At 36.2% G+C, this 26,608-nt stretch overlaps 1 protein-coding gene across 1 annotated transcript in view; it reads right to left on the bottom strand.

The window, feature by feature from the left end:
• Nucleotides 1–26,608, bottom strand: part of COL4A5 (collagen type IV alpha 5 chain) — a 340,149-nt gene that overhangs the window by 54,560 nt on the left and 258,981 nt on the right. The window contains exons 30-36 of the mRNA XM_037041949.1: nucleotides 19,764–19,877; nucleotides 10,932–11,099; nucleotides 9,938–10,027; nucleotides 9,389–9,538; nucleotides 5,096–5,194; nucleotides 3,476–3,565; nucleotides 2,926–3,065 (exon numbers count right to left, since the gene is read on the bottom strand). Coding sequence (XP_036897844.1) covers nucleotides 2,926–3,065; nucleotides 3,476–3,565; nucleotides 5,096–5,194; nucleotides 9,389–9,538; nucleotides 9,938–10,027; nucleotides 10,932–11,099; nucleotides 19,764–19,877 — 851 coding nt within the window. The remainder of the gene's footprint in view (nucleotides 1–2,925; nucleotides 3,066–3,475; nucleotides 3,566–5,095; nucleotides 5,195–9,388; nucleotides 9,539–9,937; nucleotides 10,028–10,931; nucleotides 11,100–19,763; nucleotides 19,878–26,608) is intronic.

The following is a 26,608-nucleotide window of genomic DNA, read 5'->3' as shown; positions in this document are numbered from 1 at the left end:
TATTCAATATAGTATTGGAAGATCTAGCCACAGCGATAAGACAAGAAAAGGAAATAAAAGGCATCCAAATTGGAAAAGAGGAAACAAAACTGTCATTGTTTGCAGGTGACATGATAGTGTACATGGAAAATTCTATAGACTCTACCCCAAAACTGCTCGATGTAATAAATGAATTTGACAAAACAGTGGGATACAAAGTCAATATCAAGAAATCAAAGGCATTTTTGTATAATATCAGTGAAACAGCAGAAGCTGAAATTTAAAAAAATCCCATTCGATATAGCAAAAAGAAAAATAAAATATTTGGGAATAAATCTAACTAAGGAGGTAAAAGACCTGTATACAGAAAATTACACAACACTGAAGAAAGAAATCAAGGAAGATGTAAACAAATGGGAACATATACCATGTTCACGGATTTTCCCAAAATTAACATCATTAAAACGTCCATACTCCTCAAAGCAATTTACAGATACAATGCAATACCTATCAAAGTACCAATGGCATACTTCATAGACATAGAACAAACACTTCAAAAATTTATATGGAATCATAAGCGACCCCGAAGAGCAGCAGCAATTTTGAGAAAGAAGAACAAAGTCAGAATGATCACAATACCCAATACCAAACTGTATTACAAGGCCACTGTAATCAAAACAGCCTGTTACTGTGATAAAAACAGGCACATAGACGAATGGAACAGAACAGAGAGCCCAGAAATAAACCCAAGTCTCTATGGGCAATTAATATTCAATCAAGTGGGGAGTAACATAAAATGGACTAAAAATAGCCCCTTCAACAAATGGTGTTGGGAGAACTGGAAAGCTGTGTGCAAAAAAAATGAAACTTGAGCACCAACTTATACCATTCACCAAAATAAATTCAAGGCAGATGAAAGACTTAAATATAAGCTGTGACACCATTAAAATCCTAGAGGAGAACATTGGCATGAAAATCTAAGATAATTCATGCAGCAACATTTCTATTGATATGTCCCCTAGATCAAGGGACATAAAAGAAAGAACAAACAAATGGGATCTCATCAAAATAAAAAGCTCCTGCACAGCTAAAGAGTACAATTAAGATAAAAAGAGAACCAACTGTTTGGGAAAACATATTTGCCAATAATACCTCAGACAAAGGTTTAATGTCCAAAATATACAAGGAACTTGCATGGCTCCAGTCTAAGAAGACAAGCAACCCAATCAAAAAATGGGCAAAGGACTTGAACAAACACTTCTGAAGGAGGACATACAGAGGATCCAGAGACACATGAAAAGATGCTCAATATTGCTAGCTATCAGAGAGATGCAAATGAAAACCACAATGAGTTACCGCTCTACTCTGGTCAGAATGGCCACCATAAACAAAGCAACAAACAGCAAATGTTGCAGTGGTTGTGGGGAAACGGGGACCCTAGTTCACTGTTGGTGGGATTGCAGACTGGTACAACCATTATAGAAAACAGTATGGAATTTTCTAAGAAAACGAAAAATGAATATGCCTTTTGACCCAGCAATTCCACTGTTAGGAGTAGATCCTAAGAACACTGAAGCACCAATCCAAAAGAACGTATGCACACCAATGTTCATTGCAGCACAATTTACGATAGCCAAGAGTTGGAAGCAACCTAGGTACCCATCAGTAAATGAATGGATCAAAAAACTATAGTACATTTACACAATGGAATTCTATACAGCAGAAAGAAAGAAGGAGCTTCTACCCTTTCCAACAGCATGGATGGAACTGGAAAGCATTATGCTGAGTGAAATAAGCCAGGAGGTGAAAGAGAAATACCATATGATCTCACCTTTAACAGGAGCCTAAACAACAAAACAAACAAGGAAGCAAAACATGACCAAAGACGCTGAAATACAGAACAGGCTGACAGGGACCACAGGGGAGAGGGGAGAGAATTTCCGGGGAAAAGAGGAAGGATTCACAGGAACAAGTATAAAGGACACATGGACAAAAACTAAGGTGGGGGGTGGAATGGGAGGGAGGTAGGAAGCACTGGGGGTATGGGCTGGGTTGGAAGTATAAGGCAGAAAACTGTACTAGAACAATAATTAAATAAATTTTAAAAATATCAGTGAGTACAAAAGAAAATATATATATAAACAAATTTAGAAATATTTTAACATGACATTTCAAATCAATGAGTAAATAATAAAGTTTCACCTTACACAACATACAGAAAAGGTCAGATGGACTAAAGATGTTAACATTAAGAACAAAATCACAGAGGTCCTGGGAAAAATAATATTATAAAATTATTAGGATATAGAAATCTTTATAACAATCAGAAAACTGTACTCCTGGTCTTTCCCACCAAGTCTGCTTTTTCCCAAATCTTTCCTATCTCAGTATGTAGCAACTCCATTCTTCCAGTTGCTCAAGACAAAAAGTTTGGATTCATCCTTGATATCTCTCTTTTTCTCCTATTCTATTAGCAAATTGTGCTGGCTTGACCTACAAAATACATTAATATTCTGACTATTTGTTATTCCTACTACCTTGGATATTAAGTTAAGACTACTACTGCACTTTTATTAATTGCCTAAGTTACTTTCTTTATGTCTTTTCTCATTAGTTAATAACTGGACAAAGACCAACAACCCCTTCACTAGAAAGGGAAAAGAAAATCAAAGCCAGGCAGAAATAAGCCTTTGGTTGACTGAAACATACAAAGAGATTAAGATTAAGATAGAGGTAAAGAAAGAAATCAGAAGCCCCTTACCTATTTTTGAACTGGCTGCAAACCCTAAAACTTATCTCTTTACAGTGTAAGAGAAAGAAGGGACAAATTTCTTGCCAGAGTATACTATATCAGTCTATAGTTTGTTTAATTAAGAAGTAGGAATGAGCACAGTATTAAAAAAAATCACATCTGCTCTCTCTGGCATATGTCTAGAATAGGATTACCTTTGGGCCAAGAAGACCTGGAAGACCAATGCCTGAAACTCCAGGATCACCTTTTTCTCCTTTCTTTCCAGGTAATCCTGGGAATCCGGGTTGTCCAGGAACTCCAGGCGTACCAGGGGACCCTTTCACACCCTGAGGCCCTGTTAAAAACATGGAACATGCAATATTTTACAAAATACCTTTTACTTGTGAAATACCTATGATATATATGACCAAATAAAAGAGTTTGAAATAGAACTCTACAAATTCTGTGTAATATAATAATGAGGCTTTACAACCAGGATTATATAAAGGGCTATTTTATAGGAAGTTTAAGTGAAAGGGATACAACTGGAAAAAACGTACAAGTTTGTAAATTTTTACTTTAAAGGTTTCTAAAGTTCTGTGCCTTAATTCCTGGTTCAAATATTTGTATAATGAGAAGCTTTACCCACTACTTACCTTAGATATTATCTCATTTTGATTCTGTGAACACCAGTCTCTTTTCTGATAACAGAGTGAACCATTTTCCATTAGTGGATCTAAATATTTGGGAGATTTTATCACTCACCTGGAAAACCCATATTGCCTGTGTTTCCTTTAAGTCCAGGGGGTCCTGTAAGTCCTGGCTTCCCAGGAAAACCAGGATTACCCTGGGGACCTAAGAAAGTCAAATTGGTAAAATTAAGAGAAGTCAGTAATATTGAGGTTGCCCAATTTCCTCAAATGGGTCATAATTAAAATGCAATCATGGAATTGGATGGATCAAATATCAGTACACAATCAAATTCCACAATTGTAACTCAGCATAAAACAGATAAGAGGTGCCTAAGAAATCTCCTTAGGAACATATTACAATATAATCATGGTAATAGAGATCTCCTAATACAGACTTATTTTTAAAATTAAAAATTTTTAACAGGACACCTTGTTTTTGCCTTAAAACTATTTCAAACACCCAAAGTCCTATTTGTTGTATGTGCATAACTATCCTTACTGTATCTGTCACATACAAATCCAATATAATGAGTCTGTTTTTAAAATATACAAAAGTAGCTTTACCATGTAGATTCTAATTATATGAAAGCAAAGAAGAGCAGCTCTGGCTGGTGTGGCTCAGTGGATTGAGCACCAGACTGTGAAGTGGGTGGTCGCTGGTTTGATTCCCAGTTGGGGCACATGCCTGGATTGCAGGCGAAGTCCCTGGTGGGGGACATGGGAGAGGCAACCCTGCATTGATGTTTCTCTCTCTCTCTCTTTCTCCTTCCCTTCCCCTTTCTCTAAAATAAATAAATAAAATCTTTAAAAAAAAGAAGAGCAAAGTGGTAACCTGTCATGGTATACCCCCAATACATTTGTCCACGGATAGATCTGTTGATGAAGAGGTTCTGGACAGTCACCTCCTACAGTCCTGGCTGCTGTGTTTACACATTATTCCTAGAGGTTAGGTGCCTGAGCTCTATGGTGTCACATTGTTTTTTTCCAAGGACCCCAATGTTGCCTTAAACATTTTTTCTTTCACACTTACTTCCAACTTGGAGAAGAAAAGGCAGAAGATGTGAAGGACAGAAAGGGAGGTAATTTCTCTTCCCAACCACATTAAGGCAATGTAGTACAGAGTCAAAAGGAGAAAAACAGACCTAAAGGGTTCTTATGAAGATGGGGACCAGCTCTTCTTTACTCATTAGGGGCCCAAATAAAAGAAAATGGTTTAATAAGCAGCAAGAAAGGGTTTTGTTAGTGATAAGAAAAATCCATGTTGACTGTATGAGGGTGATTAACATGGTTTAATAATTGACCTGTCTGAAGGCAAAGAACTAAAAAAGTTAATTCTTCAGGCTCCTACCAGATACTTCTCTTATTTACATGTGCTGCAATTTATGTAAATAAAACCTGGCACCTTACTTGGATATACTTCTGGTTATACATAAACTTTGCTACCATGGAAAGAAAAAATTTGACCAAAACAGTCTATAAATCTCCTGTATTAATTGTTGGGCCAAATGGCAACATTTTTTTTTCTAAAAGAGAACTCCATATCTCGGCAGCTACACAAGCTACTCAGTAGCTACTTATATTGCCATGGCCAGATGGCACATGACATCACACATGACACATGACAAATACATAATAATTTTTCCAGGGTTTAGGATCAGCTATCCAATTGCTACAGGTGGTCTATCATACATACCTGGTAGTCCTGGTAATCCAGGTTTCCCACTCAGTCCAGGCTGCCCTGGGTCTCCAGGCAAACCCTGGTAACCTTTTGGTCCAGGCACTCCGGGAATACCTTCCAAGGATGAGTATAAGAGACAAGCTAGGTTGATATCATTAATCTGTTAAATTAATTTGGCAAAGAAGGCTACCCATATTCTGTACTGTGAGTGAAATACAGACATCAGTGATATACAGACATAGTATGAACCAGCAGCACTGGACTCGTACTAAAATCCTCACTTTTTATTTAGCTACCATTAAGAATTTAAACATTCAACAATTAAGTCACTTTCCTTTTTGGGCTATGGTTCCTTACATGTTGTAGACCACTCTGCCTGGTTTTAGGAATTGTATCTCAACACCTTGTGGCTAAGGGTGAGGGACTACCTCTGGAATGCCACTCACAAGAGACAAAGCTTGTCTCTGGTAGCAAATGCTGCCTCAGTTTCCCCTCTCTGCCCCCAAAGCTTGGTCGGAAGTCAATGACGGGTAAGACCCCTCACAGTGGGGGGCAACCTAAGCCAGACTCGATCCCTTGGGAGGCCTTCATGGAAGGACTTGGGGGCCTGCAACAAGGAGCAATGGACTCTCGTCCCCCGGCTTTGACAAAGCCTGAGTCCCCATGTTCTCTGGGAGAAGCTCTTCCTGGCTCTAATGCCCTTAAGCCTGAATACCTGTTGGGGAGAGGTGCAGCTCCTTGCCTTGCTAGAGTGTGTCCTGGGGAACAATCTGGCATCACAAAGACTTCCTGATAAATCTGTGAAATCTGCTCTGCTAAGAGTGCTTTCACTCATATGTTAAGGGTTTGAGCATAAAACCCTAAAAACTCCCTTCCTAACAGACTCTGACTCAGACTAAGCCCTCTGATTTCTCTGAAATGTTATCTACTGTTTGATCCTTACCGCCCTGTATTCCTGTGTATTAGGACCCAATAAAAGGCTATGGAAGAGGGGGCTTGGGGCCTTTTTCTCCTCAGAGAAACTGGCCACTGCTGGCCTTTGTCTCCCCTGCAAAACTGGCCTCAGCTCACTTCTCCTCCCTAAGCAGATCATGTCATGTCTCGGCCATATTCACTTTCATCGGTGGTTAACTGGGGGGACTTGCGAGAAAGTCACCCCCACACTTATACCATAAAATGAAGGATTTGGGACAGATTATCTCTAGGCTATCTCATATTCTACAATTACCTTTAATAACCCTATATTAGAGGCAAGTATAGAGTCTTTACTAACTCTGTTTTACAGAAGACATAAAATGAAAAAGAAGTCTTCCAAGGAGTAATTCAAGAAAGATACGTCATTTCAGCCATAAAAAATTAGATGGCCTTGCATTTTTTTGACTACATACAAAACTACCACGATGCCTTAAACACATTTTTGATGAAAAACAAAACTCCACCAAGTCCTGCTCTTAAGGAAAATTTTAACATCAGTGTATACACATACCCAAACACACACTCATGTGTACATATAAACCAACAATATTAATGATTATAAAACAAAGAGAGCCACAGACTTTACTACAAGCCTGTTTTAGAGTTCTATGTTGTTTGACAGGCTATTCTATGTAGATTTGATTATAAGTGTTTTATCGATTTATGCTTATCCAAATTTTCTGCTCTGCTATGAATATGCTATATTTTCATTGAAATAATTTTCATTAAAAATGCTATACTTCATAATTTATTTGGTTTTAATAAAATAACTATAAAAAGTACAGTTGTTCCCTAGATCTATTTTCAGTGACTTCCCCCCAGGGCTCAGCTTGGCTGTTCAAATTGAAGTACTTGTTTATTCTGCCAAGCAGTATAACAATGAAGTGTATTTAAAAGCCAAGTATGGCCTTCTGGTTAAGATAGAAGAGTAGGTAGACAAGCTTTGCTTCCTTGCACAACCAAAAGAAGAATCACCACTAACCTCAAAACAAAAAACACCCAGAACTGCCAGAAAATCGACCTGAATGGAAGTCTGACAAGGAAGGATTTAAAGAAGTCATATTCATCCAGATGGGTAAGAGGGGCGGAGAGGGGAGCTGGGGCAGAGAGGACATGCTGTGGGGCAGAGAGGTGGCAGTGGTAAAATGTGCAGTCCTGCATTTACCTGTGGTGGATAAAAATAGGGAGGGATACCTTGGGAGTGAGCAATCCCACTGCCATACCAGACTGCAAAGTCCAAATTCCAGCACTGGGAAGAGAAAGCCTCATAAATTCTGTTTGTAAAAATCAGTGGGGGTGGGGGCAGTGGAAGAAACTGCTGGTTACTCAGGAGAGTCTGTTTAATGAGCCCACACAAACTTAGAATATATGGAAACCTTTCCACTCTGGGAACCACCACCAGGGCAATAGCTAGAACAGTGCCAGTTACATACAGGAAGCGGATGAAGTGACGGGAAACATGGTGAGCACCAGACAAGACTTCAGAAGCCAAGCAGAGTCATGTTCTCTCTCTAACTCCTCTCCCCTACATAGCACTACAGAGTGGTAAAGTGGGTTGCCTGACCCTGGTGAATATCTAAGGCTCTGCCTCATATAATGTAGCACATATGCTAATACTGGGAGTCAAAATAGCTCTACCTAATACACAGGGAGGCTGCCAAAACAAGGAGAAAAGGAAATATGGCCCAAATGAAAGAACAGAACAAAACCCAGAAAAAAACTAAATGAAATGGAGATAGCCAACCTATCAGATGCAGAGTTCAAAACACTGGTGATCAGGATGCTCTGAGAACTCATTCAGTATGGCAAAAACATAAGAAAGGAAATGAAGGCTATACTAAATGGCATAAAGAAAAATCCACAGTAAACCAACAGTGAAGGGAAGGAAGCTGGATTCAAATCAACGATTTGGAACATAAGGAAGAAATAAACAGTCAGGTAGAACATAATTAAGAAACAAGAATTCAAAAAAAAATTAGGAGAGTATAAGAAGACACTGGGAAATATCCAAATGTGCCAACATCTCAATCATAGGGGAGCCTGAAGGAAAAGTGGAAGAACAAAAAATTGAAAACTTATTTGAAGAAATAATGAAAGAAAACTTCCCTAATTTGATGAAAGAAATAAACATACAAGTCCAGGAAGCACAAAAAATACCAAACAAGTTGGACCCAAAGAAGACTACACCAAGATACAGCATAATTAAAATGCCAAAGGTTAAATATAAAGAGAGAATCTTAAATGCAGCAAGAAAAAAAAAGAGAGTTACCTACAAAGGAGTTCCCATAAGGCTGTCAGCTGTTTTCTCAAAAGGAATCTTACAGGCAAGAAGGGGCTGGGGAGAAGTACTCAAAGTGATGAAAAGCAAGGACCTGCAACCAAGATTACTCTATCCAGAATGGAAGGACAGAAAAAGTGCTTCTCAGACAAGGTAAAACTATAGGAATACATCATCAGCAAGCCATTATTACATGAAATGTTAAAAGGACTGACTTATTTAAGAAAAAGATCAAAACTATCAACATTAAAATGACGACAAACTCACAACTATCAACAGCAAAATCTAAAAAACAAAAAGAAAAACACACTAAGCAAACAACTATAATAAGAACAGAATCAAAGATAAGGAGATCATATGAAGGGTTATCAGCTGGGAGGGAAAGGGGAAGAATGGGGGGAAAGGCACAGGAATTAAGAAGCATAATTGATAGGTAGAAAACAGACAGGGGGATGTTAAGAATACTATAGGAAATGGAGAAGTCAAAGAACTTATACACATGACCCATGGACATGAACTAAGGTGGGGAGTTGCTGGAGGGAAACGGGTACTGGGCAGAGTGGGGCCAAGGGTGGAAAGTTGGGACAACTACAATAGTATAATTAATAAAATATACTTTTAAAAAGCCAAGTATGATATGGATATCAAAATACTACAGGGCAACAATGCACCACTCATCTCCATCTTGTTTCAGGGAAAAAAACTAAAGAACCAGCAAATTTCCCAAACACTGCAATCTGTTTTTCAAGTATTTGTGGCTACTTATCTTTTTCTCTCAACTACATTGTATACTATCTTCTGGAATCCTCAAGGTGACTGCCTAAATCTATTTTTAAAACCTCCCGGTTTGTGACATATAAACTAAAAAGAAAATAAACTAAAGTAGATCACTGAAATAGTATAAACCAACTGAAAGTTAATTTACATTATAAAACCTTGATGCATCTAAATACCTTTTATTGGTGAATCCAAGACTACAAGTCACTTTTCATGACATTAAAAATTAAACTTCAGATATACCTGGAAATGTATTAAAAATAAATAAATTCATTTACCTGGTAAACCAGGGTCCCCCTTTTCTCCTTTTGAGCCCAGCAGCTCTGGATCCATTGGTCCAGGAGGGCCAGGAAGTCCAGGTTCCCCTTTACTACCTTTTTCTCCTGTAGGACCAGGAGGCCCTGGCTGACCCTGCATACCATCATCACCTAATACCGACAGGTGTGGAGAAGACAAAACAGATGATATTTATTCATCCAGAGTTAATTAATATAAATATTATTTATAACATATGTTCTATAGTTGGGTAGGCCACTGGCTATCCAAAACACATTTTTATATTCAAATGACACTCTCTTTTTCTCTGGGGTTCTTTGACTATTACAGAGACTAAATTAGGTCAAAATTTAATTCCTATATTTTATCATTTACCATGTCTCATATGCCACCAAATTGAACAAAGGATTTATTTAAATGCTGTATCATATAGAAACCAAATGCAACCAACTAATGCTCATTTTATAGCAAATAAAAATATAGTGTATTGAAATATAGCAATGTTTAATTTTCTATCTTATATGCATCTGCCAGCAAACACTGAATATTACCTTTGAGACCAGGAATACCACTTCTGCCAGGAATTCCCAAAGGTCCTGGTGGGCCTGGAGGTCCCATCACACCCATTTCACCTTTGGTACCTTTGAATAATATTGATAAGTACATTTTACCTTTTCTGGACCTTAGAAAGATAAAAGATAAGTTGTAAGATGTCAATTGGAAAACTATTGAGATTTGGAGGGAAAGCACTAAGTTTTTACCCCTTCTCTACTTTTTAACTTAGTGACCACTACTGTTGATATCCATAAATAAAAAGCCTCAATACAGTAGCTAATATTCAAAGATGGTCCTTCTTAAAGAATGACATGTCCCCATACACATATACATTGTATAAGCCTCCTCCCCTGGAATTTTGGCTGACTCTGTGACTTGCCCTTGACTAACTGACAATGCATGTGACACTGTATGACTCCCAAGACTAGATCTTAAGAAGTCTTGCAACTTCCACTTGGACCTTTTGGAACATTAAATTTTGGTTTTGGGAATTATCTCCTTTGAAAACCAGCTGCCTTGAAAGGAGGGTAACCACCCTGACACTACCAAAGTGGAAGGAGCTCAAGCCATGTTAGGAGACATTATAGATAATGAGATACTATGTGAAGAGGCCAAGAAACACTCACTTGTCAAACAATTGCTGTCTTGAAGTAGATCCTTCACCCCCAACCACTCTAGCTGATGCCACTGGATCAGAGCTAAGAAACTCATTAAGTCATCCCTTAATTCCTGATCCACAAAATCTTCAGCAAAATAAAACGGTCCATCTTAACCCCAATTAAATTTTGGGGTTGTTATACTGCAATATATAATTGGAATTCTCACAAAGTATAATGGAAATAGCAAAGTCACTTTCCCTCAATCAAAAACATTTAACATTTTTCCTTAAGGGATAGTGTCAATCCAGGAAGTACAATGAGAGAATAAGCCACAGTCACATCGGTTTTAATTTAATGAATCCAAAACCAGAGAAAACTTTAAACAAATTACCTGGTAATCCAGAGACACCTACTTTTCCTGGAGGCCCTGGCAATCCTGGGGGTCCCATATGGCCAGGTGCTCCAGGGATCCCTGGATTGCCTCTCTCACCGCGGGGTCCTGGAACATCAAACCCAGGAGGGCCAGGATCCCCCTTCTCTCCTGGTATTCCAAGGAAGCCTAATTAATACAACATCATTGTTAACAAGCATTGAAGCAATTTTAAGAGATGTATCTGGTTATTTTCCTACCAATCAAGCACTAGAATCTGTATAAAACAAACCTAACAGTGAGTTAGAAACATTTTTGACATCATGTACATAAAATGACCTAACAATCAAACTTAAGGATTTTCAAGTTCAAGATTTGTCTGGAAAATGTCCAGCCAATGATAATATAATGAGAACAGTTTGCAAGACACGGATATAACATGGCAACCAAATGAGAATGGACTGGAATATGCATGTGTGAACAATGACAACTTCACTGTACCAGTCAGTGGGGACAGTAGATGCTGTTGACTGAGCATGTGTACTGTGTGGCTGTTGCATGCAAAATGACTGATCAGGTAAAACAATGAATCTGCATCGAAATTTTAAAATATATTTTATTGATTATGCCATTACAGTTGTTCTAGTCCCCCCTTAATTCCCCTCCACCCTGCACAACCCCTCCTCCACCATTCCCTTTACTTTATGACCATGTGTCTCAAGTTCTTTAGATTCTATATTTCCCCTACTATTCTTGCCCTCCCCCCTATCTATTTTCTACCTACCATCTATGCTATTTTCTGTACCTTCTCCCCCCTTCTCCTCCTCCCACTCCCCTGTTGCTAACTCTCCATGTGTTCTTAATTTCTATGGTTCTGCTCCTGATCTAGCTGTCCTCTTGGTTTGCATTTGTTTTAGGTGTGGTTGTTAATAACTGTGAGTTTGCTGTCCTTTCACTGTTCATATTTTCATCTTCTTTTTCTTAGATAAGTCCCTTTAACATTTCATATAATAAGGACTTGGTGATGATGAACTCCTTGAATTTGATCTTATCTGAGAAGCACTTTATCTGTCCTTCCATTCTAAATGAAAGCTTTGCTGGATAAAGCAATCTTGGCTGTAGGTCTTTGGATTTCATGACTTGGAATACTTCTTTCCAGTCCCTTTTTGCCTGTAAGGTCTCTTTTGAGAAATCCGATGACAGTCGTCCGATGGGAACTCCTTTGTAGGTGACTGTCCCCTTATCTCTTGCTGCTTCTAGGATTCTCTCCTTCATTTTAATCTTGGCTAATATAATTATGATGTGCCTTAGTGTGTTCCTTCTTGGGTCCAACTTAAAACAATGTTTTTCTTTAAAGTTAGTTGCTCATTATTACATTATAGTTGCTCAATAAAGATTTGTCAATTTTGTTAATCATTTCAAACAACCAGCTCCTTGATTCATTGATTCTTTGGATTGTTTTAGTAGTCTCTGTCATCTAATTCTGCTCTTTTTTTTTTTTTTGCAATTATTTTGTTTGGTTGATCACTCCTCCCTGGAAACTATTGGGATGATTCAGAAAGCCACTGCTCTGGGCAACTGATGACTGGCAGCTTCATCATGACAATGCACCCACTTCATGCATCATATCTTGTGCAGAGTTTTTTTGTGAAACATCAGATCATCCAGGTGACTCAACCACCCTACAACCCAGATTTTGTACCTTGTGACTTCTCTGGTTTTTCCCAAAACTAAAGTCACCTTTGAAAGGGAAGATATTTTAGACCATCAATGAGATACAGGAATATATGACAGGGCAGCTGGTGGCAATTGGGAGAACTGTGTGGAGTCCTAAGGTGCCTACTTTGAAGGGGACTGGGGCATCATTGTTCTATATACAATGTTTCTTGTATCTTCTTCAATAAATGTCTCTGTTTTTCACTTTACATGACTGGATACCTTCTGGACAGACCTCATATATTTCTCTAAGAAAGTACTTTTCAAGTTAGATCTGGTGAAAGAGCAATCATTTCTTAATTCCTAGTTTCTCACAGACTAATATTTTTTTATAAAATACAATGAAATTCCTAAAAAATAAAGTAAAAATCCAATGACAAATAGAATATGAGCTTACCTTTTGGTTAATTTCAACAAATAGAATTACACTGTGAAATTGATATAAAAGTTTCTAAATGCTTATTTTTAATTTCTACTAATTCCAATGTAGACTGGTAACAGTCTGCAATTCTAAATTGGTCCTTGAACTTACATTGCTCTAAGGTATTATAAATTATCAAGACATCTATAATCCAAAAAGTGATTAATGAATAAGTGATTTACATGGATCCTTTTAACTATACCTTGGCTTTGTATATGCTATTTTAGTAATTATTATTACATTTTGTTGTTGTTTTGTTTCTCAGTATTCTAGCCAGGGTTTTACAAAAAAAGATATGACACCACAAAAATATTTAACCTTAGTAAGTCTCTGGAAGACTGAATTACTCCAACAAACAAGGTGGTTAAAAAGAATATGCAAAGGGACAACAATTATACTACAAACATGGAGGGAGTTCCCACTCCAATACTATCATGTAATTTAGTGAGTCACTTAACATTGTTGGTCCTTGTTTGTTAAACGGGACATGTCATAACTGACTGTAAGCTGGGGGCTGAACAAGTGAAAATTCTAAGCATCTCTTCAACAATAAGATCTCATTTTATTGTTGAAGATCCATAAGCAATTATTTTTGTTAGGAGAGCAATTATTTTTATAAGATCTGTTTGATGTTATACGCCAGCATGTCCTTACACTGATTTGAGAATTCCTTTTACTTAGCACAGTGGTTATGGTTCCATTGCTGACATTTTATAGTATAATACTATAAAATGGAAAGAGGTTTTATATTATGATATTTGTAAAGTGTGATGAGATACCTAATAATGAGAACTCTTATAGTTCTATTTGAATCACTGCCTGTTATGTTATGGCCCAGGTAGTTTCTTAATATTTGAGTCTTCAAGGTAACTTATTTATTCTTTAAAATATGATCCAAGACAATTATACAAAATAATGTAAGGAACCAAAAACCTAAGTCTAGATAAATCATATTTGTTTATTATGTTTAACGCTTTACATTTATGACATAGCTTTTGAGAAGGAACTACAGTACCTGGTAGACCTACAGTTCAAAAGGCAGGGTGTTACAGTTCAGCAGCAAGGTAAGCAAAAAAAACAAAACAAAACAAAAAAACCAAGAAGCAAGTTGCAAAAGAATCATTGGGGTAGGAAATAAAACATGTAAAGATTAAATTTAAAATGTTTTAAATATATGTTAATAGATATTGATTTGCTACTATCATACATTAGTAATGCATAAATAAAATTATTTTAGATGTTAACTCAAATATTCATATAGGATATTTTATAAATCAAATGTATTTGCTAATAGAGCCAGAATATTTACATTCACAAAAATTAAGTCTTTTAAAATGATCAGCTTTACAAAATATAACCAAAGACACTGAAATAGAGAACTGGCTGACAGTGACCAGAGGGGAGAGGGGAGGGCATTTCAGGGGAAATAGGGGAGGGATTTAGAGGAACATATGTGAAGGATACATGGACAACAACTGAGAAGGGTGGGAATGGGAGGGAGGCGGGGAGAACGGGGGTGGGATAGGATGGGAGTAATAGACAGAAAACTGTACTTGAAAAATAATTAAATAAAAAATTGGGAAAAAATTGTAAAAAAAGAAAAATATATGAGATAAATGTAACAAAATATGGCTAGTATATTAAAAAAGAAATGTAATGATACTATCCTTCTTGTGTAGAAGTTGTCTTGGTGATTTCATTGTTCTTCCTCCAGCTGATATGGATACTAAGTGATGGAGATGTAAATAGACCTCAATTCTAGTAAATATATTGGGTTTAAATAAATTCCAATATTTAATAAATAACTTATTTAATAAATAATTAAAAACAAAAAATAAAATGATCAGCTTTACATTTTTACTTATCTCTGATTTTTATTGCAATGAATAATCATTTTAAAAAATTTTGTTCAATTACAGTTGTCCGCATTTTATCCCCATTATTCTACTCCACCCCACCCACCCCACTTCCCACCCCTTTGTCTCTTTGTTCATGGGTCCTTTTTACATTTTCATTGACAACCCTTCACCTACATTCCCCTGTTATCCTCCTTCCCACTCTGGTTGCTGTCAGCTTGTTCTTTATTCCCATGTCTCTGGTTATATTTCACTTGCTTGTTTGTTTTGTTGATTAGGTTTCACTTACAGGTGAGATGATATGGTATTTGTTTTTCACCTCAAAAAAACTGAACAGTCATTTTGTAATTAAAGCTTCTAAGGTTGGTTAGAATTTAAAAATTAATTTGATTTTATGCTGTTACACAATAGTTATAGATAAATCAATAGCTATTAGTCAATGACTATGGTTAAATAACCTACAGAAATATCTCTTTCTCAATTATTATTATTAGTAGTAGTAGTAAAAAATACTATGCTGTACATTAAACAGCTTTGATCTTTTCTATGCATATTGCCAGGAATGGTCATTCTGGTATAATCAGGAGGAAGGAAGTCAGTTAAATTAAAAACTCTGCTGAATCTCCTTATACAATAACAGGAATTGTATGAGTCTATCTATAGAAGTTAAGTACATTAGGGTTGTATAGGTATTCTAAATTTATTGGTAGCCAGATGGAATTAGTTAATGAAAAAAAAAGAAAAACTTCAAAAACATCTATTATCTGTGAGAAGCTTACACACACACACACACACACACACGCACAAACACACACACTGCACAGAGGTTTTAAAGCCAAGAAAGTTTAACCACTGTAATGTACTCTCATTCATTTATGAAAATGACATTAATATATCTTAGTTCTTTGATTCACATAAGTCATGATGAACTTGAGCCATTCAGCCACATACTTTGTCCTGAGACTGGGCAAGCATTATAATAAATTTTTGGATGTGAAATTGAGTATATATAAGTGACCACTAGACAGATTCATTAAAACAGTAATCTTTTAGCTAATGGCCAAGTCAAATAACAAGAATCAAAAACTTCAATTTCTGCATGGGATGAAAAAGCAATTTGCTTTTTTCCCTCGGCATTTTTTCCTTTTATTTCATGATGTCAAATGAGGAGCTGATGATATCCAACAGGTCCTTTATTTATAAACATGCATTAAACTGTATAGTCTTTCTTGAAATAGAGAATGACAAATAGTAAAACATAATTAAATAATAGAAAATGAGTCAAAAGAAAAGACTGAAAAGCATAGTGCAAACATATACACTGGAGATAGGACAATATAACATACTTTCCATTAACTACTATATTACAAAATGAAACACAGTAAGTGTATTAAATAAGCTTCTTGTTAAATAATTGGTAGTAAGAATTTCAGTCATGTAGTATAAGTCAGGGCTACCAAGATATTAGTAATAGTCTTGCTGATCATCATGCTATTGAAATTAATAAACAGAAATTATAATATTTTTGAAATGGGTTAAGATAATATTCAGCTTTGGTGATTTAAGAAAATTTACTTTAAAGGTTGAAAATATATAGCTAGCATCAAATATAAAATGTGGGCCCTGGCTGGTGTAGCTCAGTGGATTGACCGTGGGCCTTAGAACCAAACAGCTGCGGTTCGATTCCCAGTCAGGGCACATGCCTGGGTTGCAGGCCAGTTCCCAGCAGGGGATGCACGAGAGGCAACCACACATTTATGTTTCTTTCCCTCTCTCCTTCCCTTCCCCTCTAAAAATAAATAAAAATTTTAAAAAGTCTTTAAAAAATGTGGCCTATACTGTGGCAAAAAAATTGTGACTTAGCAACATTTATATATTAATAAGAATGAATTCAATACATTTTCATTATAGTTGCTGTTCAATTGTTGAATAATATCTGTCTTAACTATGACTATCACTATTCTTGAGTTCTATGACAAAGTATATATAGTGGTGGGCAAAAGTATGTTAGTAATAATAATAAATAATAAGTAAATGATAATACAAGGATAAACTCTGTTTCACATACTCACAACTTGAAACCTACTTTCTCCCACCCTTATATTCACATAAGAGATTAAATTCATTATATTTTCCCTGTCCCATCTTATCTGGACTTTATAAATAAATATATCCATATAGCCATTAATTTAAAAAAGAATGAGAGAACATTAGATAAATGAAACCTTGTAGAATATTAGCTAAATTTTAAAAAGTGTGAATAAATGTATTTTTATTTTTTTCAGATTAGTATTAACAGTGATCTGTTTTTATAGTTGTTAAGCTGTGATTGAATAATTAAAATTGCTTTCATATGGTCTTTTGTGGATAGGCTTATTTCACTTAACATAATAGTCTCTAGTTGTATCCATGTAGTCAAAAAAGGTAGGAATTCCTTCCTTCTTTTTTTAAAAGTCTGAGTATTTTTTATTGTTGTTCAATTACAGTTGTCCCAATTGCCCCCCCCTTGCTCTTCTCTGCTCTGCCCACCACCCCTCAATCAGTCAGTCCCCAACCTGTTGTCCAATATCATAGATCCTTTATGCATGTTCCTTGTCTTGACCCTTCCAATTCTTTTCCCCATTATCCCTCTCCACCCTCCCCTCTGGTCACTATCAGTTTGTTCTTTATTTCCATGACTCTGATTCTATTTTGCTCATTAGTTTACTTTGTTCATTATATTCCTCTTATAAGTGAGACCATATGGTATTTGTCTTTCATCGCCTGGCTTATTTGACCTAGTATAACACTCTACAGTTTCACCCATGCTGTCATGAAGGGTAGGAGTTCCTTCTTTCTTTCTGTTGCATAGTATTTCATTGTGTAAATGTACCACAGTTTTCAAATCCACTCATCTAGTGATGGGCACTTTGGATGTTTCCAACACTTAGCTATTGTGAATAGCATTGAACATAGGGGTGCATAAGTTCTTTTGAATTGGTGTTTCAGAAGGACCAATACCATATAACTGACTTATAACTAATGAACAAAATAAATCTAATTAACAACTTAAATCTAATGAACAAAATAAACTAATGACAAAAACAGAATCAAAGACATGGAAACATGGAACCAACTGACAGCTGTAGGAAGGGAAGAAGGGGGGAATGGTGGAAGAAAGGGAAAGGGACTAGTTAAATAATATGTATGAATGACACATGGACATGGACAACAACTAATTGATGGTGGGCTAGAGGTGTGGGTGGGTGGAAGGGGCAAAGGGGAAAAATCAGGACAACTGTAATAACATAAACAATTTAAAATACAAAATAAATTTTAAAATGCTCTCAAAACCTCATGCAATGTGGGGAAATAAAGAAATATCAAGAACCATATGATTTCACGCATCTGTGGGATAGAAAATTGAAAACCACAAATAAAGAAATAAAAAGTCCTTATAGAGACAGATACTACTATGGTGGTTACCAGAGGTAAGGGAATAGGGAGACATAGAAGAGGGTAAAAAGGACCAAATATACAGTGTTGGAAGGTGATTTGACTTAGGGTGGTAAATACACAATGCAATATACAGATGATGTATTAGAGAATTATACACTTGAAACCTGTATAATTTTATTAAGCAACATTATCCCAATGCATTTAATAAACATTTTAAAAAAGAAATGACAAAGCACAAGAAATTATAAATTCATTTTAGCCATTGTTTTGGAACTACAGAAGACTATAATGGACAAACAAAAAATTGTTTTTCTCACCATCCTTCTGTATGCTAGTTAGAATGTTTTTATTTCTTGAGTGTTGGAGCAGCTATTTTCTAACAACTTGCTCCAAAGTAACACTGTAAATTTTCTCATTTTAAAATTAGTTGTGACATGTTAGGGGCTATAAAAAAAGGTACAATGTGCCATAAAATAAATTTTTAAAAATAGAACATAAACAATAGTAAACTTTACTTTCCAAGGTTTGTTTTATATTGTTAATTGGTGTTCCTACATTTTTAGCATAATAACTAACAAAATACTTACTGACATTTTGGGTCAGAAAATATATTTCCTTTGTTCAAAGTCAATGTGTCTACATCATAACTATGTGTTTAAGTCATCTGATGTGTTCAAGCTAATAAGGAATGATTAAATATTCCACATTTGTTTTAATTTTATGAGTTATTACAGTGTTTTCCAATAACATAATGTTGGCTCAGGAGTGGGCCTGACTGTGCCTGTCTGGATTAAGATAAAAAGAATCCACATTAATAGATGGCTCAGAATCTACAACCTCGAGCAAGCAAACTCCCACATAAATGTAGAGGGACCATATGTTTCTCTAGTAGGTTACAAGATGACAAAAGGTTTTGCATATCCGTATAAGAAGAGTTTAGAGTGCTTATCAGTTGTGAAGTGATTGCTGATTTAGGACCATAAGAGGAAAAATTCAACTGGTTTTATTTAAAAAATGAGAATGCCAAAAAAATATTTTTAATAAAAATGGTACCTAGTTCTATATGTTAAGAAATCTTAAAGAGTTCCCATAGACAAAGGTCTATTAATGCTGTATATGTAGCTACTCAGGCCTGAAATAATCATCACTAGACATTCTTAGGTCTGTGATTCCAGGCCAATGACTAGCATAATGATTATATGCTGTGACAATACACTACAATTATGAAATTACATTATTGTTAATAGACCTATTTTAAGTGCACAAGGAGGGGAAATATCAGAGATTAATTATACAAGTAGACATGTTAACTCTCAAATTTCTTTTCTGGAAGACTGTTACACAGGTTACACTTTATTGATGAGCTGAACAACATCTATACAATGAGTGCTACTACAAAATATACATTTACTCCAATCTTACCAGGTGGGCCTATTGGTCCAGGAATCCCTGGTGGCCCTGGTGCTCCCTGAACACCTATTCCTGGTAGCCCAGGAGGTCCCATTGGCCCAGGTTGTCCATTTGGTCCAACATCACCTTTAAGAAATAAACATAGATTTATTTTGCATACAGATGTCCAATTGATTTGGCATCCTTTGTAGAATATACTTATTTTTATATTGGAATCACCTTTGCAACTTTGACAAAAAATCAAATTGTGGAGCCCTATTGTTGCATTTGATTTGCTAATATTTCTGTGAGGATATTTACATCCATGTTCATGAGAGACACTGATCTATAGTTTTTGTTTTTCCTTATAATTTCTTTGCCTTGTTTTGATATTAGGGTAATGCTGACCTCATACAATGATTGGTAAGCAAACCATTCTTTTCTACTTTGAGAAAGAAATAGTATGAAACTGGTGTTGTTGCTTCTTTAAATTTTTGTTAGAATTTATCAGGAATGCCAAATGAACCTGTAGTTTTCTTTATTGGGAAAACTGTGTTTCATTATTTATTTTTATTGTATTTTTTTCTCATTACCATTTTAACCCACTTATACCCTCTCCCTCCCACAATCCCACACTGTTGTCTATCCATGAGCCCTTTTTCCTTTTTGCTTGATCCTTCCACCCCCTAACCTGCCCCCAGAGCTGTCATCCTGCTCTCTCTCTATGAGTCTGTCTCTATTTTGCTGTTAGTTCAGTTTGTTCATTGGATTCCACATATGACTGAAATCACATGGTATTTGTCTTTCTCTGACTGGTTTATTTCACTTAGCATAATGTTCTCCAGGTCCATACATGTTATTGCAAAGGGTAAAATCCTCTTTTCTACATCCTCATAGTATTTCATTATTGGGAGAATTTTAAATAGAAACTCAATTACTTTAATAAATGTCTGCATTATGTCTTTCTTCTTCAGTGAGCTCCAGTAGTTTGTACCATTCAAGAAATTCATCTACTTCATCTAAGGGGTCAAATATATGGGCATATAGTTGTTTGTCATATTGCCTTATCATTCCTTTAATGTATGTAGGGTGTATAATAATGGTCCTTCTTTCATTCCTAATATTGGTAACATTTCTCATTTTTTTCTTGGTTGGCCTCACTACAGATGCATCTGTTATATTGATCTTTTCAGAGAATTTCATTTGGTCTCATAGAGTTTTTCTACTGTTTTTCAGTTATCAACTGCATTTTTATCTGCTCTTTTAGTTATTATAGTTGGCTTTTAAACTTGTCTATTTTCTTAGGGGAAAAATTAAATAACTTATTTGAGATTGTTCTCTTTTCTAATAAAAGATTTCCATAAATGAATTTCTTTCTAACCACTTCTTTATCTGCATTCTACAAATTGTTTTGTTTTCATTTTCATTAAATTCAAAATAAATTCTATTTTATATGCCAATAATACACTATTACAAAGGGAAATTAAGAAAACAATCAAATTTATCATTGCTTCAAAAAGAATACATGAAAAATACTAGCAATAAATTTAACTAAGGATGTGAAAGACCTGTACTTGGAAATTTATAAAACACTGAAGAAAGATATTGAAGAAGATACAAATAAGTGGAAGTGCATACCATGTTCATGGATAAAATGAATTAACATCATTAAAATGTCAATGCAACCCCAAGTAATCTATATATTCAATACAATTCCTATAAAAATTCCAATGATGTATTTCACAGGACTAGAACAGATATTTCAAAATATTATATGGATTCACAAAAGGCCTTCCACAGCAACAGCAATCCTGAGAAAGAACAAAGTTGGATGAATAATGCTACCTAATATCAAACTATAAGGCCATAGTAATCAAAACAGCATAGTCCTAGCATAAAAATACACATGGATCAATGGAACAGAATAGAGTCCAGAAACAAACTCACACCTTTATAGTCAATTAATATTTGATAGAGAAAGTAAGCACATACAATGGGCTAAAGATACTTTATTCAATAATTGGTGTTGGAAAATTTGGACAGATACATGAAGAAAAATGAAACTAGACTACCTTCTTACACCACACACAAGAATAAATTCAAAATAGATTAAAGACTTAAATGTTAGACCCTCAAACCATAAAAATCCTAGAAGAAAACACAGGCAGTAAATCTCAGACATTGCATAAAGCAAGAATTTATCTGATATATCTCCTCAGGCAAGGGAAACAAAAGAAATAATAAACAAATATGGCTACATGAAACTAAATGTGCAGCAAAGGAAATCATCAGCAAAATAAAGACAACCCATGGGATGGGAGAACATATTCACCAATACATATGACAAGGCATTAATATCCAAAATTTATATAGCACTTATAAAACTCAATACCACAAAAACAATCCAAGTAAAAAATGGGTAAAGGATCTGAATAGACACTTCTGCAAAGAAGTCATACAGATGGCCAACAGACATATGAAAAGATGCTCAATGTCACTAATCATCAGAGAAATGCAAATTAAAACCACAGTGAGATACCATCTCACATTTGTCAAAATGCCTATCATCAGTAAATCAACAAACAGCAAGTACTGGTGAAGATGTGGAGGAAAGGGAACACTTTTGCATTTTTGTGGGATATGAAGCAATATGAAGATAACTCAAATTGAAAATGGATCTGCCTTTTGACCCAGTGATCCCACTTCTGGGAATGTATCTGAATAAACCCAAAACACTAATTTGAAAAAATGTAAGCACCCCAATATTCACTGCAACATTTTTAACAGTTGCCAAGATATGGAAGCAGCCCAAATGTCCATTAATAGATGTTTGGGTAAAACAACTATGGGACATTTACACAACAGAATGTTACTCTGCCGTCAAAAAGAATAAATGTTAACCCTCGTGTCAGTATGAATGGACCTGCAGGACATTATGCTAAGTGAAAGTAAGCCAGTCAGAGAAAGAAAAATACCATATGATTTCATTCATATGTGGAATCTAATGAAGAAACTGAACTAACAGGCAAGATAGAGAAACACTCATGAATAGAGAGCAGGATGACAGCTCTTAGGGCATTAGGAAGTAGTGGAATCTAGTAAAAAGAAAAAAAGACTCATTGATGTGAACAACAATTTGGTGATTGCGGGTGGTAGGGGGCTTAAAGTGGATAAATGGTAATGGAAAAAATATAAAAAACATTGTAGTTATTCCTTTTGGTCAATGGATTATTTAGAAGTATTTTGGTTATTTTCTAAATATGTCAGGTTTTTTTTAAAAGATAGCTTTCTATTACTGATTTCTTGTTAAATATGTTAACAGAAAGAGACTCTACTGTCTGGTTTTAATGTTTCTAATTTCTCAAAGTTTGTTTAATTGGCCCAATTGTGGTCCATCATGGTGAATGTTACATTTGCACTCAGAAAGAATATGTTGTCTGCTCCTGTTGTATGGAATGTTCCATAAATGTCAAAGTTGAAAAGTTATGCTGAAGAGATACTCCTGACATTGCCCTGCTAAAATACCATATATCTTACCCTTATATCCTTCTACATGAAGACTATGCCTAGTATGGCCCATGATAGTTGAATAATCATCAAAAATCTATTTGGATTGAACACCACCTGATATTGGGCTTTAAAACACCCCAATTTTCTATCTTGTATTTAATATTCCTTTATTAAAAGAAATTGCCAAAATTTTATAATCTTAATGTGTCACAAAAATCTATCTTTCCTGGTTTCCCTCATTTGCTCATAATTTTTTTAAATTTATTTTCCCCATTACTTATTGTATTTTATTTCCATTACCATTCTTCCAACTCTACCCGCCCTTTCCACCACTAAAATGACTACCCTTTTGTCCATGTCCATCAGTCCTTTTTCTTTTTTGGCTCAATTCCTCTACTTCCCAGCCAAAACTTCTTAGATCTGTCAGCCTGCTCCCTATCTAAGAGTCTGTCTGTGTTTTGCTTGTTAGTTCAGTATTATTTACTATTGTAATTCCTTTTTATACATTGTACATTTGAGATTTATTTAGTGTAGATTACTTAATTACCAACTTCTGAAAAATCTATTATTTCCCTATTGACCAAAGATGACATTTCTGTTAAATATCAAGTTTCTGTATATACATCAGTATGTTTCTGAATTTTATTCTACTGAACCACTTGTCTGTTCCACTACTGGTTCACAAAGTTATAATTAAAATAATCTTGAGATTTTACTTACACACACACACACACACACACATATATATATATATATATACACACTGAATACTGTTTTTTATTGCTGTTCAAGTACAGTTGTCTCCATTTTCCCCCCAGCACTCTCTCCCGACCCACCCACCCCAACTCACACCCTCAATCCTACACCCCTTTGGCTTTGTCCATGGGTCCTTTATACATGTTCCTTGACAACCCTTCACCTACTTTCCTCCACTATCCCCCTCCCCTCTCCCCTCTGGTTGCTGTCAGATTGTTCTTTATTCCCATGTCTTTGGATATATTTTGCTTGCTTATTTGCTTTGTTGATTATGTTCCACTTATAAGTGAGATCATATGGTATTTGTCTTTCACCACCTGGCTTACTTATTTCCCTTAGCATAATGCTTTCCAATTCCACTCACACTGTTGCAAAGGGCAGGAGCTCCTCCTTTCTTTCTGCTGTGTAGTATTCCACTGTGTAAATATACCATAGTTTTATGAACCATTCATTTACTGATGTGCACTTAGGTTGCTTCCAGAACTTGGCTATTATAAAAAGTGCTGCTATGAATATTAAGGTGCATAGGGTATTGTGAATTGGTGTTTCAGGATTCTTAGGGTATAATACCAATGGTGAAATTGCCAGGTCAAAAGGCAACTCAATTTTTAATTTTCTGAGGAAATTCCATACTGTTTTCCACAGTGGCTACACCAGCCTGCATTCCCACCAACAGTGAACAAGAGTTCCCTTTTGCCCACAACCTCACCAGCACTTGTTTTTGTTGATTTGGTCATAATGGCCATTCTCACCTGTGTGAAGAGGTATCTCATTGTGGTTTTAATTTGCATCTCTCTGATGGCTAGTGATGCTAAGTATCCTTTCATATGCCTCTGGACCCTCTGTATGTCTTTTTAGGTCCTTTGCACATTTTTTACTGGATTGTTTGTCTTCCTGGAGTGGAGTTGTGTGAGTTCTTTATACATTTTGGAGCTCAAACCATTGTCCAAGGTATCATTGTCAAATATATTTTCCCACATGGTTGATTTCCTTTTTATTTTGCTTATGTTTTCTTTAGCCATGTAGAAGCTGTTTTCATGAAGACCCATATGTTTATTCCTTCATGTCCTTTGCTCTAGGGAACATATCAGTAAAAATATTGCTGCATGGAATATTCTGAGATTTCCCTGCCTATGTTCTCCTCTAGGACTTTTATGGCATTGTAACTATAGTTAAGTGTTTTATCCATCTTGAGTTTATTTTCATGTATGGTGTAAGATGGAGGTCAAGTTTCATTTCTTGCAAGTAGCTGTGAAGATATACCAACACTATTTTGTTGAAGAGGCTATGATTATTCCATTTTATGCTTTTACACCTTTGTCAAACATTAATTGACCATAGAGAGATGAGTTTATTTCTAGGTTCTATATTCTGTTTCATTGATCATATGTCTGTTCTTACGCCAGTACCAGGCTGTTTTGATTACAGTGGCCTTGTAATACAGTTTGGTATCAGGTATCAGGCTCTCTTGTTGTATTTGGTTTTTACCTGTTGGGGGCTCCTTTGTTGGTGGGTTTTCCCCTCCAGTGGTTTACTGTTATTCACAACTCCCACCTTGTCTTGTATGCTGTTGTACAGTTGTAACAAAGCAGTATTACCAGACAACCAAATATACTCCAGCAAAAATAAACCGCCTACCACATCAACAATATCAACTATAACTGAACTAAGATTAATTAAGTTGAAGAGGGATTGAGGATATTATAAGATATGACAAAAGGAATATGGGGTGACTAAAAGAGGGAAAAATTTTGTGTGGTAAAAGGGAGAATTGACAAGAATTATAAGAGAGCTGAGGCAAAGAAAGGTAGAGGGAGAAACTTACAATGTAAGTAAAACTCAGAAGGGTGATGGCAACAATGGGATAAGAAGAGGGAAGGGTATACAATAAGGTCTGAAGTAAAACTGAAAAGGTACTGGGTGAATGGAAGCAAAAGTGCAGAAAAACCACAGCAGGTTGAGAGCAATGATAGCTGAATAATGTTTAATAAAGGTGGAATGGGAATAAGAATATTGTAGGAAAGTGTAAAGTGAATATGAGATGTATACAGTAAAGACTTCCGCCAAGATGGAGGCATAGGTGGAAACAGTGTGCCTTCTCCCACAACCAAGTTTGAATACAACAAAAATTTTGGAGAACTAAGACACACCCAGAGACCAGAAAACGAAATTATACGGAAGTCCGACAGCTACGAACCGTTCAAGGAGGACGGTAAGAGCGGTGGAGCCAGCAGCGGAGCTGGGTCCAGCAGGACAGACCTGGGAGCGCAGGCAGCCCGGAACTAGTCGGGGTGCGGGGCAGACTGACCAAGGTCGCACATTCGCGCGCAGTGAGACGGACCATGCAGGCCCCAGGGGGTGAACCCAGTGGTGGAGGGCTGACAGCGGTGGCACACTCGCGTGCAGTGGAGCGAGGTGCATGGGCCTGGTGACGGTGGTGGCTGCGGTGCTGGTGGGGGTTGCGGCAGCAGGCGGCAGAGGGAAGCCATTGTCCCTCTTTGACCCCGCCCCCACATACAACGTCACAACCCAGCGACTGAGTTGCCCTGCTCTGGTGAAAACCTAGGGCTCCGATCCTTCTACTTAACAGGCATGAACAGCCCAAAAGATGG

The sequence above is a fragment of the Sturnira hondurensis genome, unplaced genomic scaffold (genome assembly GCF_014824575.4).
Source record: "Sturnira hondurensis isolate 20B ecotype Veracruz unplaced genomic scaffold, ASM1482457v3 Scaffold0003420, whole genome shotgun sequence".
Lineage (NCBI taxonomy): Eukaryota > Metazoa > Chordata > Mammalia > Chiroptera > Phyllostomidae > Sturnira > Sturnira hondurensis.
This window is presented reverse-complemented; position numbering and strand designations above follow the sequence as displayed.